Genomic DNA, 19881 nt, shown 5'->3' with positions numbered 1-19881 from the left:
GTAGAGTCACACAATTTCTCAGGATTATTATTAAATAAAAATGCTTATGGTTAAGGTAATACATATGAGGCAGTGAGAAGCAAAGGGATGCAAGAGGAAAAATTAAAAATTTGGAGATAACTATTACAAATAGTAGGGGAACCTCTCCTCTGTCTTCGGGCAAGAGATAGTACTAGTAACCCTAGTAGGTGCTGTTGTACAGCATGATTTAAAAAAAAAATCATGAAAGACTTGGATGTTATTTTTGAAGTTGTTTTACTCAAAACTTGAAAATGTACACTTACATCCCTTTGCCTCTCATTGCATCATAAGATGTGAGATCAGAAGAACTTTGTTTTATTTATATTTATACTTACAGACATTCTTGTACATGTATAAAAATAATTTAATACTTTTTATCAGTTTCTATTTGAAAACTTGTATCCATCATCAAAACATCTCTAGGTTTTTTAATATGAGTTACACAGATAAAAATTGTTAACTCTACAGAAGTTTTCTTTTGATTAAACTTAAAACCGGATGTGTTTTTACAGACAAAATATGTCAGAAATATTAAATGCAATAAAAAAATTTAATTCATAAAACCTATTTCTTCTCTTCAGTACTGGATCTATGTTTTGTCAGAGCCAGAATGAATCTTGAAACTGCCACCCTTACCCATATTTTTTTTTTAAATTTTGTATCAAATTTCCACGAGAAAAACACAGCATCAAGGTGAATTTGCTATCCTTAACAGTTACGACCTGGAATTCACCTAGTTCCGGCAAGGCCTGTAATTTTGATGTTTTCCAGGGGTGGAGGGGGGGGGGGTCAAAGGTCACTCAGTGCAAATTTTCCATAAAACTAAAACCACACTCACTTATATGTAAATACATTAAATTCTCAAAGCCCGGGGGGGGGGGGGGGGGAGCATTTCTGACCCCCTAAATATTGGGCCTGCATCCAGCACTGGTTTCTCTTTGAATCAGTAAATGGGAACGGAATCTGGAGAATATATACTTAGGAACATTGAAGAAGAAGAAATAAACCAGTGCATAATTTAAGATTTATAAATGTTACGATTACATCCGACTGTTGGAGAACCTTAATGAGTGTAGGATGCCAGGTAGGCGAGTTAGAAAATGTTTCTGACAGTTAAGCGAGTTTGAGAGAGGTTTGATCACCGGCATGAAAATTGCCGGCTGGCAATTTTCATGCCGGTGATCATGCATTTTCATGCCAGTGTTGGCTGTGGGAGGCAGTGGACACGAAATGGTACTTATGTGCGAAAAACCAGGTCTGGAATGACCAGGAAGACAATGAGGAAAGAGGATTGAGAAGGATCGTCTGGCAAGTGCTCTTGCAAATGCTCATGTGTGCAAGTGCTGCCACAGTAACTCATTCCACCATATAAGTAGACGTAGCTCCCCAAATCATTTCTAGACGTCTAGCGGAAGTGAATCTGTAGTCCAAGCTTCCTTTTCGTGTACTCCCTTTAACACCAAAACATAGGCAACTCCGTCTACAATGGTGTGAAGCCATAGCAATATGGGATGTTAGCTGGCAAAAGGTGGTGTTCAGTGATGAATCCCAGTTCGTTTTGGGATTAGATGAAAACCACGTACGGGTGTGGAGGCGCCCTGGATAAAGGTACTATTCCACCCATTCTAACGCACAACACACTGCCCACACCACGGGTATAATTGTCTGGGGCTATAGCCTACGATAGCCCGTTCACTCTAGTTGTGGTATGTGGAACCTTAACGGGTCAGCATTATGTTAATGGAATTCTGCAGCAAATGTAGGACTGTTCCTAAATGGTCTCCCAGGAGCAATTTTCCAGCAAGATAATGCTCAGTCTCATACAGCTAGAGTTGCTCAAGACTTCTTGGATCCTTTTCAGACTCTTCCACGGCCAGTCTGCTCACCTGACTTGTCCTCCATATAGCATGTATGGGATCAGCTGAAAGGCCAGATGCCACCGTGCTACTCTGTGCAAGATTCAGAAGTGGCTGTTCAAAATTTGTGGGTCCATCTGCCTCAGGACAACATCAGAATGCCGAACCGTGTTGCAGCTTGTGCTGCAGCAAAAGGGGGTCCAATGTGCTATAGAAGTAGCACTGTATTTATCTCATTTCTTAACCTTACTTTATTCATTGTTTAGATTTTAGGATCAAGTGTATTCTAATCTAAGTTATTCGGTATATTAAATTTCACTTCAATCCAATGTTTCCTTCTTGGGGCGCTATTTTCAATGTTCCTGAGTGTATCAGACGGACTATGATCTTCAATCAAAATACAGAGAACCCAACAAAGTCAAAGTGATCAAGGTTTCTAAAATTAGGTGTTTGGGATATGTGTTATGATATGACAATGAAAGTAAAGTTTAAAAAATAGCTTTTGAAACTCCAGAGAGGAAAAGGGAGGACCCAGAACAATGTGGATGGATAGAACAGTAAAGTGGTTGAGGGACTTGGGAGTCAACTAACGGAAGATTATAGCTTCGGATAGGTCAAGAAGGTGTAAACTGACTGAGACAGTCTTGTCCAGCAACCAGCTGTAGTGCTTAAGAAGAAGACGAAGAGTTATAAAGATAACTCTTCGTCCAGATTTTGAGTAAACAGGCAACATTTTTGGTGACACAGGAAACGTAACAACCAAGGTGCATTTATACAGAAATGCACACACAAGTATTTACATTTAAATCTTAAGTAAGAAACTTATATTATGTCTAATAAACTAGTTACAGACAAAATTTATCAGAGTGGAAGAATAAATTTGCATTGCGGTAGAAGGGTAGAAACTGATTGCACATGGCTGGACATTGGTTTACCTTGAGATATAGTTTTCTCAATTGAAATGCAGAGCTTTCAACCTTGAAAAGTTAGAATGAACATTTCATGTAAAAGGGTAATTTTTCTCTTTCTTTTTATTTATTTATTTTTCTTTTGTTTTTATTTATTTATTTATTTATTATTATTATTTGTTACTTACTATTACTTCTTTTTGAACATAAAATTTGTTTTTCATCTTAAGCGGGATTTCATCCAAATCATCTTCATCTTAAACAGTTGATTTATCACTAATTTTTAGCCTTATTTTACAGTGAATAGCATTTATTTCACATTATGCAAAACTTCACATTAAAGGAATTCCCATTAGTGGGGTTTGACTGTATGTGCAATGTACAAATTGTTCATGCAGAAGAAAAAACAATATCACTTTAAATTTTCTAAGGTTTCTAGTGCATTTGCCTAAAACTAAATATCACTTAAGACATTGGAGATATTTAATACTCTTTGTTAATCACTAAATTTTATCTCAGCTGCCTCTTCACTGTGTACATTTTCTGTATTTTTTAATGATATGTTTAATTTTCCACTTACTGGTGTAATGCTGTTCTGGTACTCTGTACTTGAGACTGTATCAGCTGATATGTTCAGTTTGAAGCAGCTGTGTTAATTGGTTTTAAATTATTTTATTAAATGTTAAGAAATTAAATTATACCAGCATTTTAAAATTTAAAGAATGTTTATTATTTGTATTTTGAATAATTATCTTTGTTCGGTCTATGTTTTCTGTTCACAACTATATAGAATCTTTCAGTGAATATAAAATAGTTTGGAGCAGGTTTGTCATATCTCACGCTTTGGATTTGTAAAGGAAGAGAAACATTTAGAAGAAATTTGCATTGTTATAAAGATTTGAACTTCACATGTTACAGCAATACAAATAAATGATAAATTTAAACAAATGTTCATGTTTTTAAAGTTGACACTAAAAAACAAAATTATGACTTTAAATGTATTTGAAAACAAGATCAGAACAAAAAGATATCATGCTAAATACTTACCAATAAAATAGTAAATTCGAAGCGCCCTAAATCACTTCTAAAGAATTTTTGCAAACCATAGGCCATCCACTTCAACACCATTTCTATCAAAAATAACATAAAAATGAAAGGATCCATGATTGTTATTGCTTTTTGAACTTGAGGATATTTTGATCCATGAGATCGATCAATTATCTGGAAAACAATAGAAAAGAATTTGGTATTTTATCATCATCGATTAAGAGTTACAAGAAAAAACTCTGTCGGTTTATTTAAGCAGAAATGTTTTTATGATGATTTTTACATTGATCAATTTAACAAGATTCATCAAAACAATTGATCTCACAAAAAAAAAAAAAAAAAAAAAAAAAAAAAAAAAAAAAAGCTTTTCTAGGATGCTCTGAATTTGATCACTGAATAAGAAAAGCAATATTCTGTACATAGGGATTGTCCAGAAAGGATGTCATGCTTTGAGGAGGGTGGGGGAGGGGTAGTGAAAATGTGGGTGTTTGTAACAAGGGTGGAGGAGATAACAAAAAATCTGACATTACATCTCCTGGTTGATAAAAAATATATAACACTATGTTCATGTAATAAAGCGTGAAAAGAGAAGGGGAGAGAGTAAGAAGAAGGGAGAAATAGGATCAAAATATGTCAAAATGTTTGACATCATTTACGGACAGCCCCTTAAGCACTTAAAGAATTTGTTTCCAACTTTGGAAACAAATGCATTAATAGACTTGTCTTACTTGATACCCTTCAAAATATCTCTCAATTTATAATGATGTTGCCAAGCGGTCTTATGAAGGTCTGGTGAAAATAATGTGTTTTATTCTTTTTAAAACACTAAATGATACCTTATCAGATGCATTCAAATTTGGCAATGCTAGAAACATTCTTGCATAACCTCAAGTTTTGATGATATCTTTTTCCACGTTGTTACTTATTGCTTCATAATAAGTTAAGTCATTGACCAAGAAAATGTTTTTTCTTCTTCAAGTTATTTTTCATCAAGGTATGCTAATGCTGACTATTTGTCCAAAACAGTCAGAAAAAGAAAACTCAATGTTTATAATTTTTTTCATACAAAAGCAGATCATAGGTATTCTTTCATTGAATCTCTTATATTTGCATGACATTAAAATAATTATTCTACATTAATTAAGAATAGAGTGTTTTAATATCATGAAAGAAAACTAAATATGATTGAGTAGTCCATATTATATAATTATTAGTTATAAATAGCTATTAAGTAGTTAAATTTTCAGTAAAATTTATGTTTTATTTAATGCCTCAGTTAAAAATAATCAATTTATATAAAGCAATTTGACAGAGATTACAATTTATAAGTTTTTTGAAAAAACTCAATATAAAGAAAAAAGAAACCCAAATTGCATTGAGTTTTTATTCTAAAACACAATAAAACTCAGGTTATTGATGATGAATGCAGGTAGGTTTGGCTTAGTTTAATTTTTCATAAAAATTCATTTTTGTAAACCCTGAATTTCAGATTTGTAGTTAATGTAGCAAGCTTAAGAGATAGCAACATGGTTCCATGTCACGAGGGTAAAAAAAATGGGGTATTTTCAAGTAGTTAAAGGTCTATAGAGTTATGAATGTATGCTATTGACAAGATTGCTTGATGTTTATAGCACTGTAGCTGTAAAAATATGTTTGGGGGAATACAGCTTTTTGTAGAGTAAGTATCATAGCTGATGAATTTTTGTTAGATCAAATAAAGGTCAGTTTAGATTACTTATGCCTGCTTTAATTCATAAAGCACACATTCATTGCAATAAAAAAAAGAAAAAAAAAGATTTTTTGCAACCTATACATATAAATACAAATACAAAAGTGACGACCAGCAACAGGCTCTGGGCCCAGCTAGACTGGTCCTAGTCAATTTAGTTTAATTGGCATCATTATTATTACAACTAGAAAGTCACGTCAAGATATGACAGTTGAAAATTGCTTCTACAACTAAACGAAGCAATTCCCTGTTTGGTGATATTTTGATTGTTGAACAAGTTTCATTGTTGTTGACATCAGGAGCGTTATTCGATTAGTGAATTGGCTATTATATAGATATGAGGATAATTAACCAAATATTTTGGAGAGCAGCCCTTATCCCCGAATCGCAAATGCAGCACTGAATATTTATGGATGTGTATATCATCTGTAAAAGATCTGGTTCTTATCTTATACATAAATACTCCAATTTATAGTATACAAATGTCTTACCAGTTGGTTTATTAGTACTTCATGCAGAGTTTAAACAGAGTTTTAATCTCAAAAATAGAAAACTCAGAAGACTGAAAAATGAAGTAATTATCTATGTATCTGAAGAAATTAATATGATCCTAGGAATCAAACCCATGTTACTTTCAATGAACTTATTCATGCCTTTCAGTCATTAGTACACCGTATTTGCTTCCCAAAAGGTTAAGAGAAATTCTAACATGTAGTTACACATACTTCTTTTTTAAACTAGAGTGACCAGTTGTTATGCTTTCATATCAAGTTCATAAGTTTTTATAAAGGTTTCTAGTATGCAAGCGCAGCTAAATAACATCAGAATGCACAAAACTTACATTCCATGCAAAGTGAAAAATTTTAGGCTGAGGATTTGTCTGAATATTACAAAGGGGGCGTGGGGGTAGGGGGATAGTAGAGATAAATGGAATGTTTTTTAAACCTTATTTTTTGAACGAAAATAATTTATTATTAAATCATTCATTCAGAAACTTTCTTTTTTACAATACCATTGCTCAAGTTATTTAAAAATCATCATTTCAATTGATATTTGCTTAATGTTAACAAGGTTTCAGCCTAATAATCAAAATTCATTGGGGGAAAAAAAATACACACCATATACAAATAAAACCATACCAATCCTTTCCTTTGGTAACTTTTCTTTGATTAAGATACAATGTGGATAAAACAAAGTCAGTTTTTCACTCTCTATCTTGACTGAGAATATTCTAGTAAGGATCATATCATTATGAGAAGTAATCCTCAAGACAATTAAAAAACAATAGCAATAAAGAAATAAACAAAAATGAATAATAAAAGGAAAAATTCTTAAGCTGCAAATAAACAGTATTTGGTATTAATATCAAACTAGAAAAAATTGACTTAGTTATTGAAGAAATTAAAAATAAAATGCATAGAAAAGGTGACAAATTAAAATTTATTCAGGTACAGGGTGCCCGCTAAAGTCCGTTGTCAGCCCAATAATATCTGAATGGCAGGAGAGTCATAAAAGTGAGGGCTAGTATGGTAAGGTTGCCATGCACTACACCAGGGGTTCCCAAACTTTTGTACACCCTTTGAAGCATTAGAATTTTCTCACTACACCCCAGTCCATATCCATTATACTTAGGTACAGATATCATGGACACTTTGCCGCATCCCTCACATTTCCCTGCGGCACCCACTTTGAGAATGTTTATACTACACAACTTAGTCACTTACAGTGCCACCTGGCAATATAACACAGAGAAGGCATATCTATCTCAGAGTCCAAGATACAGGAAAAAATCAATTACAAAGTTGCTCAGCATCATCAAGTTAGAAAAGAAAAGACATCTTCCACACAGTAATGTGAAAAATAGTGGACCAAAAACACACCTTTATTTGATTGCATTGAATAAAAATTCATTTGCCGGAATTGAGTCTCATCTATCTGTAATATTCAATATGGTGTCTTTCAGGACAAATACTCGCACAATTGAGCACAAGGGCACAGACAGCACTACAAAATAATTTAGACAAGGGATACACTGTACATTGCGGCAGGTGACGAGCTGGCATAAGCACACGTAATATGGTTTCAAAGTTGCTGCTATGCTGGTGGCAACTTTGAAAATGATTGCTATGCTGGTGGAGGGGTTGCATACACTGGCTGTGGGATGTATTCTCATCAAAAAATGTCTAAGAGCCAGGTCAACGTAGAGGTCACCTTACGCAACCACAATTCCTGAAAACCTGCAGCTGAAATGCATTTTATGCCTACCCTTTTTACCATTACTATGAGAAAGATGACTTTTCTTTCTTAATTTGATGAGATCGAGCAACTTTGTAGTTGGCTTCATGCTGTAAGAAGCTTCTTTGTGTAGAGTATGGCAAATTTACTATACCTTGATCCCACATTTATAACTACAACTCTTTCCGTTCAGAAATGATTGAGATGACAATGGACTTAAGTAGGCAACCTGTATTGTATTATACTGAAAATTTAAAACTTACCAATGTTGCTATGCTGGTAAGTATGACCAGAGATACAGTGATTCTGAATAGTTTTGTTTCCACAAAACAATATAATTTGCAACGTATATCTGCCCAATTTTGCCATAATATGGGATTTTCATCAGCTTTACAAAAAGAACAACAAAAATAGCACAATGCAGGGCAGCAATCTGCCATATATTCAGATGACGTATCCTCAATAATTTCCATCTCATTCTGATTTCTGAGGGCTTTTTTCTTTTTATCTAAAGCATGAAGAGGAAGAAACACATTGATAATAAGTAAAACATTTCAATTTTCATCTAAACAAAACTTATAAAACCCAACAGAGAAAATAAAGTTAAAATACAAAACTTGATTGAGCTCAACTCATGAGTTTGATAAATATCAGTGTCTGTTATAGAGATTTGCGCAAATTTTTGTGTAGATTTTTTATTACTTTTGTAAAAATACGACTAGCTCTGTCGCTTGAAAAATTTTGTTCCTTTACTAATTTTGTAAAAAAAAGCAATGGGTAACACAAACTGAGAAACATAGAAGAAATATTAGCTTAATGAGAAGGTGCTCAGAGTGGGTCAACTCAGGTAAGTGGCACAAGGATACGTGCAGCATGAGTTCTTCAAATTGCATTCTACTAAAATATTGGATTTAACTTTATTCAAAGCAAGTTCTTAAGTATTTAATATTTAATTTTTCAACAGTTTGCACGTTTGAGGCTAGTTGAGTTTTGAGACTAAAATTTACGATACCACAGAATTAAACATTAAAATTATAATACTTTTTATTGAAAGTAATTAAGATTCAATCTCGCAGCAAAAAAAAAAAAATCTTTTACATATTTAGGGTAAACACATTATATCCTTAACCATTGTATTGTAATAAAACTAATTGTGATTCCACGTTTTTCCTAGGTTAAATGTGGTAAGGGGTAACTATGGCACCACAATTGGAGTTGGTAATATAGGGATTTTTTTTTTTGTCAACACACTAAGAATGGGAATCTTCTTCATTGTAATGAATATCTGAATGCTTGTGTTGTCTTGAAGAAGCAGATGATGAGAAAAAAAATTAAAAGTTGGATAAAGTGCATGGATGGAATAACACAGGGATGATGGTGGTCTCAAGTAAAATGTTATGAAGACAGTGTGAAATTTTCGGAAACTATGAGGAAGCTTGACACCCCTCTCTCCCCTTTCCTGTGAAAACCTTTCAAATATGCATACAAAAATGACTGAAAAACCATTTTTAAAGTTCTTTCTTCTTTTTTAAAAATAAATTTTCAGTTTCAGAATGATGTCAGCTCAAAATTTCCCGGAAATGGCAACCCAAAATTTTCCGAAATTTTGGATCACAAACACACCATTGGATTAACACTAAAATTGTATTCCTACTCAAACAAGATATCTTTTATTCCCTTTGAAAACGTTTTGGCTTCCTTACCTAATCCACTTAAAAAGTTAATTGGTTTATGTACCAATTTAATGGGGCTGTAATAAGTACCCCATAGTTATTTCTTCAACAAAATGTAAATTTTCATGAGCTTACCATATTTGCATTCTATAAATGTTTCTTTTGTATTTGATTTCATGAAGCTATTTGTATATTACAACTTATTATGCTTTGGCTATTAAATTTGTTTTCAGTGAAACTTTTAACTTTACATGCCATGCACTTATCCAAGTTAAATCAAAATGATAAAATTTGGCACTTATTAAATTGTTTTTATATGGATAATTTTCTTGACAGCAGTCTTTCTTCCCATTAGAAATGTCAAAAAATTTATAACTTCGTACAATTAGAGAAAATGAAAAGAAAATTAAGAAATTTAAAAATTACGACTGAAATTGAATACAATAGTAAACAAAACTAAAAATTTCACTTTTTGTTTAGCCAATTTTAAGGAAGGACAGCGCAGCGTGATTCATATATTTATCAATTATATTCCTTTCACACTTTTTGACATTCTAGCTCTGTTTCCAGTTAATTCCTATTAATTAATACTAAAAATATGAAGAATAATGTATAAAATCTAAACACCATGCATAGTCTTGAAGTAGCTGTGATTCATGCCTTGACTGATGTTATGTTCTGTAAAGAAAACTTATGCATGCAACTGACACATTGTCAAAACTGACACATGTTTCCTGAAGAAATTGGATTTTATCATAGAATCAAAGAACACCGGCTTTTATCACATGTGCATAACATTTTGTTTTTTGGAAACAAGTGAATTATACTCATTGTTTTATCAGTAGATGGAATGCAACCATAAGTTAAATAGTTAAAAACATAAGCAGTTAAATAAGAGAATTGCATAATCACTCTCATTTTTATTTATTATCATTTTTCCCGTTGTTATCAACTGTTTTTCCAGGTACAAGAAAAATACTTCTCTTCAAAAAATATAAACTTTAATTTTAATCACACACGAGACTTGATTATTACGCTTCAGTTTAGTCTAGAACATAAACAAATAAATGCACTCCGTTAACAACTTCAGTAGGATACAAATCTTTTCTAAAGATATCTAGAAATACCTACACCAGAGTTTGATCTTAAATTCATAAAACATTGCAATCCTAAGGGTTTACATATCATATAATACTTTTGAATTTTCTCTTTACACATAACATGAAAAAGGATGTGATTTGAAGTTCTAAGTTGATATGACATTTTACTTTTCATGAAGTTATGCGTGATGCTATAATTCGGTTCCAACATGACTTCTTGACTAGCACTATTGCTTGTATGTTGAGAATCTTCAATTTTTGAATCTTTCTTATTCAACTGTGAAAAAGGAAAAAAACAAGTTTTATAAATTACTTAAAATCAAACCTTTAGGTTAAATAAAGATACAAGATAAAAATTATACTAACCCTCTCATCAGACATTTTGTTCTGGCTCTGCAAAATTATTTGAATAGCATTTTGCAATTTATTTTTTGAATAGGCACTTCTAGGCAGGGTTTTGTAATAGAAATTGTACATAACAACACCCAAGAATAAGTTCATTACCTAATATTAAAAAAAATAATAATATCAATGTATAGGTGTAAGCCATGCTACGCAGATAAAAGATTTTAATATTTAATAACTAAGAACTCCCTGTAACAAAATACAAAAAAGTCTTTTAATCCTAATTAGTGTTGAAGGGCAATGCATTACTGGTTTTTACGAGTTAAAAATTTTGAATTTCACACTTTTGTCCCAGTTCATCTCCACAATAGCTTACTGTTATTTTCCAGGTTGCTTACAAAAAGATTACATCATGTTATTTACAATAGCAAGAAACATAACTTATATTGCCTCTTTATAGTGCAATATTAAAAAAATAAAAAAATACACCAGGTACCACAATTTTAAGAAGATTAATTAAAAAGGTTACAACAGTGGAAAATAATCACAATAAGGAAACTGGATGAAGTCTCTTTACTTCTCTACTTGCACTCGAGGTATTCAGTGCCTTGCCCGATATTTCACTTCTAATGTAGCAGTTAACTTTGTTTTGAACTTCATACTTTTTAAGGTCAGACTTTCACTGCTGATGAAGTCTTATTTAAACATTTTAACTTTTTATCTTTGTCAGTTTTGTTTTGTGCCACCATTTTTTAAAAAATTAAATTGTATTGTTCCATTTGATCTAGCTATCTACATTACTTAATATACGCACTCTAAGTAAATGTCCTCTCAAGAAACATTTTTAAAATCTTTCTTTGTATATATATATATATATGAATACAATGCTAAGTTTTTTATTCATGAAAATCTTTTTCAAAAATCAACTTACCACAAAATTTCCAATGAGCACAAAAATCAACATTAAGAGATCACTGGCACAGGAAGTAAAAAGGACTGTATTCACCATTGGTTGCTTCCAATCTCCACACAGCATGGTAAACACTAACAAGAAGGAGCTGTAGCAATCTTTAAAGAACCAACGAGGTGGCTCTTGATTGGGAAACCTGAAATGAAATTAATATAAAATTAATGACATAAAGCTTTAAACTGGTTAGGGGTTCCAAACAGAAAGGAGTACGTCATCTATAGTTGGGGCAAACCTAACCTGCAGCATTGTAATGCTGTGATTATGATCTGCGTAGCCATCCCAATGCTGCCAGGTTAGGTTTGCCACAACAATAGAGACAGCATTAGACCTGAGCTAGAATATATAACTACATACAAACAAGAGAGATTTGTATTTCTTTCTAACTGTTTTCAATTACCATCTTAATATATGAAGTATGAATTCTGCTGAAATAAAACCACTAATCACAGTATAAATCAATGATATCAAAAATGATGAAGAGAAAAATATTTAAAGCTTTTAATGAATTCTTGCATAACACTTCATTTTTCTTTCATTCCTTCGTGAGTCACACATAGGTAAATTACTCCCATAGTATTGTTCTTTTAATATTCTAGTTTCAAAACACATTATACAGGATTTATACACTAGGGTGGAACGAAAAAAAACGAAAAGTGGAACGAAAGTTTTTATTTTCAAATCGTAATAGTGCGGAAAAGTTGCGATTGGTGAAGACTTACAAAACAAAACAAAAATTTTAAAAATCGGATAATATCTTCCGATCCCGCAACAAGCCTGAATATTTGAAAAAAATGGAAAATTTCGTGTTTTCTTAGTGATTTTTCAAAAAATTTGTTTTAATGTTTCTTTTTAAGGCTCTAAGACGGAAAAGTTACGTTTGATAAAGCCTTCAGAAAAAAAAAAATTGAAATAGAATAATACCTTCTGATCCAGAAACAAGCCTAAAAAATCAAAAAAGTTGAGAATTTCAGGTTTTTTTCCAAATTTTTAACATTTTTTGTTCAATGTACTTTTTCAGGCTACAGAACGGAGAAGTTATGTTTAGTGAAGACTTCAATACAAAAAAAAAATATCTTTTTGAAATAAAACAATATCTTTCGATCGCGCAACGAACCTACATGTTTGAAAAAATGTAAACTTTAAGCCCTTTTTCAGCTCTTTTTTACATTTTAGTTTAACGATCCTCGTAAGTTCGGTATGAAATACTAATGGAAGAACGTTTGTTTATAAAACAAATGTGGATTTAGCCATCGTAGGTTGCGATGGTACTAAGATCAATACTGGGTGGAAAAGTAGCGCGATTTGTCAATTTGAAATTTATATTGGACGACCATTGCAATGGGCTATTTGTTTATTACATTTATTGAGTTGCCTTTTCGCCATCTTTTTCGGTATTTGGATGGTGGAACAACTGGCCCAAATTCGTTTTCTGGACCAATAGGAGAACAACTCAGAGATTGCGAAAAACTGCCAGTAATAGATTTTCAAGCAACTGACTGTACAATTCCAGATGTAAACAGAAAGTGCTTGAGCAAGGATCAAAGATATCTTTTAGATATAACTCAGGCAATAAAGGGTGGCAATTGCCCAAATGATTTGTCAAATCGTGACCCTGGGCCACTCTCACATTCCAGATGGCTCACTTGTGCAAATAGAGTCCTTAGACTGTACGTAAGTGTATCCATCCCATCAGGTGACTTGAAAGACATAGTGACTTTTATTTTGAGATGTTACATACCGGTCTGGTTTGAAATAAAGAACCGCAAAAATTTCACAGACGGAGCCATTCATGTTTACAGAACAATTCAAACCTGTCGATACTTACCTGACAATCTAAAACAAGTTGTTTACCCTGTCATTGAAAGAAACTCTTTCTTTGCGCATCCCGAAAACTTATTAATGGCAATGGTGTTTGATGAAAGGAGGCACATAAGAGAACTAGCTTTTAAAAATGTCTTAAAAGCCAGGGAGTCTGAAGGCAAAAGCATTAGAAACTTTGTCATTCCATCTCTAAATTTCGAAGCAGAAGATTACACAGAGATTATTAATTGGAACAACAAAGCTATCTTCTTCACCTTTTCTTCGAAAAGTTCCTAACAAAGACATTGAAAATCTTATTGCAACAGACAGTATACCCGACTGGGATATAAAACTATTCGCATGTGCCATACGCAAGCTGTCGAAAGATGTGTGAAGCTAGTGACGGAGGCTTCACTCAAAGTGTGTAGATTTAAATCAATAGATGGCTACATAAGAGAAACATTGAAATCTAGGTCAATTATGCCCGAATTTTCCAAAAAATCTGATTATAAATTAGCTTTAACAAGTAACACTTAAAACAATAAGACTTGTATACTGGATTGTAAATTTGGTTAAAAGTTTATAACTTTCTATTATTTGAAAATGTTTCATTGTTGTAAAGAATGGTAGTTTTGCATGTTTAGAAGATACCTTAAAAGTCAAGAAATAAATTATTGCTTATGTGTAATATAGGGTTTTTTAAAAGGCTTTTCCCTGTAACACCGGGGAAAAAAACAAGAAGAACAATTTTATTTTTAATCACTATAAGAAAAGATGAAATTCTCCCTTTTTTTTACTTTTCATGCTTGTTTCTGGATCAGAAGGTATTATTTGATTTCAATATGTTTTTTTAAAATTTCTAAAGGCTTCAGCAATTGTAACTTTTCCGTCTTAGAGTATTAAAAAGAAACGTTGGAGCAAAATTTTTAAAAAATCGCTAAAAACACATGAAATTTTCCATTTTTTCAAATTTTTAGGCTCGTTGCGGGATCGGAAGATATTATCCGATTTTGAAAATTTTTGTTTTGTTTTGTAAGTCTTCACCAATCGCAACTTTTCTGCACTATTACAATACGAAAATAAAAACTTTTTTTTTCGTTCCACCCTATTATACACACTTGTTTAAATAACAATCAAGGACTTATGAGGACTTGTAAGGACTAAACAACTCAAAAAATAAGGACCTCTAGATAGAATTAATGACGAATTGATGCACACATTTTTAAATAAAATGTCTCATCTCTGCAAATTCAACCTATTAAAGGATAACATATAATATTGAACATAAAAGATGCATTAAAAATGTAACACAACAAAAGCTTTCAAAAATGTGACTTTATAAAACAATGGGGGGAAAAAAATCTGACACTAGTAACTTAAATAGAAGTCCAGTGGCTTAGTGGTAGCGCTTTGTGTTGCACTTCCATGCAACTGACTCCAATTTGATTTCCAGTTAGACACGGTTCATTCAATTCAGTGAGTAGATACAGGGTTCGTACTCAATTTCAAAAATAAATTGAAGGAGTTTTGGAGGAGTTTTGAAGGAGTAAAATTAGATTTTGAAGGAGTACTAACGGGCTGCCCTTAAACAATGTTACACTTTTTTTCAACATATTTGACCCCCTTTGCCCCTTTTTTCATTCCACTTCACCTTACTCCTCCTTTTGTCACATGTTATATTTTTTATAAACATATTGTTATAATAACGGTGTAATGTCACTTTTTGCCACCCTCTCTCTTTCCTTGTCACAATTTTATGAACCTGTCTTTCCCTCAAGGCATGACATCACTTGTGGATGACCCTTTTTACATTATCATAACTACGATTTACTAAACAATTGTCTTTTTAACACAATCGCTTAACTTATTACCTACTTAAGTATTTTTAAATTTTTAAATAATAATTAGACAAACTGACTTTTGCTGCTGAGAGTGTGGTGGAGGAAAAAACAAATATCATAAAACTTGAAAAAATAGCCAAGCACCATTTAAGCTTGTTTTAGTTCACTTATGAAATGAAATGTCTTATTCATTTAGTAATGACTACACTTTCAACTTTTATGACTTCTATGATTGATTTGTAAATCACATCTTTATGAGAAAAATTATGAAATTACAGCATTGAAATTGCCTTGATACCTTCACCCTTATGGCAAAGTTAAGTTATCGGGAGAAGTATTAAGTTACTTTCATAGAGGAAGATTATGCAGCCTTGAACTATAAAAGAAGGAGTTTTGGAGGAGTTAAAACCAAAATGAAGGAGTTTGAAGGGCCCTTCAAAAAAATTTCTTAAATGAAGGAGTATTGGAGGAGTTTTGAAGGAGCGTACAAACCCTGGATAAAATTAGTGAGTTTTGCGTTCAGTGACCACCTCACTGGAAAATGTGCCTTGCACCCTCAGAGTCCTCTGTCACGAAAAATTCAGCCTATCAGATAAGTGACTTGCTTTTACATAATTTTCCATTTGGAAAAATATTTTCTTCTGTTTAAAAAAAAAAATGAATGAAATGTGTGATAGTCCATTATGACAATCATCAAAACTTTTGCATAATTCTTATACTGTTTAAAAAAGCTTGTAAAAAAGTATCAGGAGAATCATTCTTTAGATTGAGAAAGAAGTGAATTCAAAGGAATCCAGGTTTATAACATTTAACAGAAAACTTGCTTAGAGTAACAAAAATTATTTCATTTTTTTTCCCCAAAATATGTTTATTTTGTAATAACATAATCAATATCTCTTTCCTTTTCTCTTGAGCTTTTTCAGGATACCTAACCATTACCAGTGGCTCAGTGCAAGTTGCATGTCTTAAAAGTGCATAATTCACTGGACATTTTTATATAAAATGTTTTATAGTCGTTTCAGGTTCATAGCTAGACATTGTTACAAGGTAAGACACTTGACTTGCATGGCAGGGCACTTAAAATGTTTTTGTATCTTGGGATGAATTTCACTTGGCACTGATTAACAAGCCTAGAAAATTATAGCCTAGAAATTTCTTGGTGAAGCTTTTTGACACTATGTATCAGTGTGTTTTAACAATTTTTAGAATATTTATTCAGAACAACAAACACAATTGATAGTAATTACTTATTTTCTCACCTTTCAGGGCTATGAAAATACTCATAACCATACAACTGCATTCCAGTAACAATGCAAATTGTCATAAATACCACCAGTATTGAAGCAGGGTGTTTAAATAAAAATATTGAGCTACCCATAACTTGCTTCAAATAGTTGCAAGTGTCACAGCATAGTAACAGCCGGATCTAAAGAAAAACAACCTAAAATTAATCAAAGGAAAGCACTCATGAATATGATTATAGTTAACAACTACAGATATACAGTGAGATTACATAAGTACTGATAATACATGGATGCGGAAAACTTTAAAAAGCAGCTTCTCATTCTGAACTCAGCTGCAGATATCACTTTTGCGCCTAGCACAGCAGTATATGTACAATTTATGATGGTAACAAGGAAAATATCATTTCTTACAATTATAGTTAAAGCAACAAATTTTAGTTTTTATTTATTTATTTAATTTAATTTTTTTTTTTTGTCATTCAAATACGATACTCTAAGTAAAATACTCAGAATGCAATTTTAATTCTGTAATTCGTAAGAGCAATGAAGGAAGAAAAATAAAATCCTGTAATGTTCAACAGAAAGTATAGCACAAGTTGGATAATTTTCCTCAATAAAGTAATCTTCATACGGCATAGGAACATTTTATGAGATTACTCATAGTGAAGATTTTTCTGTTTGCACATTTTTTTTTGATTTTACTTATTTTTCCTCAAATCTATTCTTACTTTGTTCACAACTCATTGAAATACCCGCCTTAACAATCAACATTATGTACTAACTTTCCCATTAGACTTAGATTTTATCCATTTCAAGATGAAAGTTAAAACAAATCATTAAAACAGTGAGGCACATGTTATACTAAATATTATTCAGTTTTCACTTGCACCTGAGTGATTCTTGTTGCATCAGATGACCAGATGATATGTTACATAAACAGCATCGTAAGAAAGAAAATTACTTGATCTCTAAACAAAGTTAACTTTTTTTTAAAAAAAAAGAGAGAGAGATAAAAGAAAAAAGAAAAAGAAAATGCATGCAGACATGATAATCATTTGGAATAAAAACAATTTAAATAAAAGTACTTACCAGTTTATATGAGCGAAGGATAAACAAAACTGGATTTTCAACTTCAAGCAGAATCAATTCAGTACCACCAAGAATCAATACTAAGCAATCAAAAGCATTCCATTTACTTTTAAAGTATTTGCGAGGAGTGAAAGCAATTATTTTCAAAGCAACTTCTGTTAAAGTAATACCAGCAAAAGCCTAAAAACAGAAAACATTTATCTGATTTGCGTTAAGAAAAGAAAATATAAACATTAAATTTTATTTATATCAAAAAGTCATTATGCTGTGAATAATTTAACTCAAGATTAGAACATTTAACTGAATTTACATGCAGTGAAAACAATTTTATGAACTTGGTTCAATGTAAATATTTTTGAGGAGGTAAATAGAGGCATGCCCAGAAGTTTTGGGGATCATCACAAATGACTTTTAAGGGCCCCCCTCATTCAATAAGTATTCATCATGCTCCCCCTCCCCCAGAATTGTTACATAAAGAATATTTTAAAAACCTGTTGGAACCAACAAATGTTTTTAACAAATTTGTCACTTTTGGGACAACATGTTATAGAATGATACTCTACAGCAGGGGTTCTCAAATGGTGGGTTGTGACCTCCCTGGGGGTCACGAGATGTGTCCAGGAGGTGGCAAGATGTGGTAGAAAAGTTTAAAGAAAATTAATTTATTGCAGTGTTTTTGATAAAAACACACAGCAATAAATTAAATCAGACCCCGAAGTGGTTTTTTGAGGGGAAAAAGTAGGAAATGAGGAATCAAAAATTAAAAAAGTAGGAAAAGTAAGAAAAAAATCACTTAAAAAAGTAGGAAAAAACAGGAAGAGATAGGACTACACACACGTCAAGACGACTGACAATCGTCAGTATGAAAAATAAACTGGTGGAAACAAAGATATTAATTACAAAAATATGAAAATAAAATCTGAACAAAGAAACACTTTTCACCAATACAGCAATAAAATTTTTAAGTGTGAAAGAATAAAATGCAATATAGCGATCGCAAAAAAAAAAAAAAAAAAATAATGATAATAATACTTATATCTTGGGGGTGCAGTAAAACCATTTTTGTTAAAGATTTGTGTTGTCAAAAATGAAAACATTCCTTCGAGAGCATCCCTTTATCATCATAAACTATGATACAAAAGCAAAGCAAATATTAAATTAGCTTTAGTTAAAAATAATCAGCAGCTGACATGCCTTCTTGCATAAACAGAGGCAGATGTTTGAATTTGAAAAAAAGGAAAACGACTGAAAATGCAGAGCTAAAATGTGTTCTTAAATATGGGACATAAAATTTATAATAAAATAATTAAACTAAATAAATAACAAAATAAGTCAACTAAAGGGTTTGTACTATGTTATGTATTTTTAGCATTCAACATACATTTTTCTTTCAGGCACCTCATTTATGGGGGTCAATTTCTCCTCTCTCCGGCTTTGGAAAATTAATGCTTAGCTATACAAGTTTGTGCGGTTTTTGTTGTTTTCAGATAAAGTTTGCATTCAGTATATATCCTTCGCTATCCACCTCCGGGGGAGGGGGGGGGAATCAAAGAAATGGGCCAGTTCTAATTTTAATCAATAAAAACGAATATTGTTTTAATGGTTTGATGATTTTTAACTCCTTCTTGTTTCAAAATTTTTGTCACCAAAAAAAAAAGGGAAACATCCATGCATGGTAAACATAACATTTTTATCAAAGACAAAAATCAGTTACTAATGTTTCTCTGTGCATAAAAGGGAAGGCATGTAGTTTATCTCAATCCTCACCATACAACAAAAATATTCATTTGGAAATTATTCACGAAATTGAGAGTGAGGGGGAAGCACCTGGCATCAAATGCCTGCATATATCTATTTCACCCCCCCCCCTGATCAGGCGCACTAAGTACAATAACTTACAGTAGATATGCCGCATCGGTATAAATGCCGCACCCCGAAAAGGGTAAGAGTCTGTCAAAAAAATTTTAAATGCTCAGAAATGTCGCATTGTCATAAACACAGCACATAAAAATGATGAGCAACT

The 19881-nt window shown here is 32.2% G+C and overlaps 1 protein-coding gene across 1 annotated transcript in view; it reads right to left on the bottom strand.

Moving 5' to 3' along the window:
- LOC129235179 (sodium channel protein para-like) overlaps positions 1-19881 on the bottom strand; it is a 72241-nt gene that overhangs the window by 33492 nt on the left and 18868 nt on the right. The window contains exons 9-15 of the mRNA XM_054868877.1: positions 17859-18038; positions 16785-16951; positions 11846-12020; positions 10936-11073; positions 10738-10846; positions 8060-8304; positions 3833-4006 (exon numbers count right to left, since the gene is read on the bottom strand). Of these exons, the coding sequence (XP_054724852.1) occupies positions 3833-4006; positions 8060-8304; positions 10738-10846; positions 10936-11073; positions 11846-12020; positions 16785-16951; positions 17859-18038 (1188 nt within the window). The remainder of the gene's footprint in view (positions 1-3832; positions 4007-8059; positions 8305-10737; positions 10847-10935; positions 11074-11845; positions 12021-16784; positions 16952-17858; positions 18039-19881) is intronic.

This window comes from Uloborus diversus, chromosome 1, assembly GCF_026930045.1.
Source record: "Uloborus diversus isolate 005 chromosome 1, Udiv.v.3.1, whole genome shotgun sequence".
Taxonomy (NCBI): Eukaryota; Metazoa; Arthropoda; class Arachnida; order Araneae; family Uloboridae; genus Uloborus; species Uloborus diversus.
This window is presented reverse-complemented; position numbering and strand designations above follow the sequence as displayed.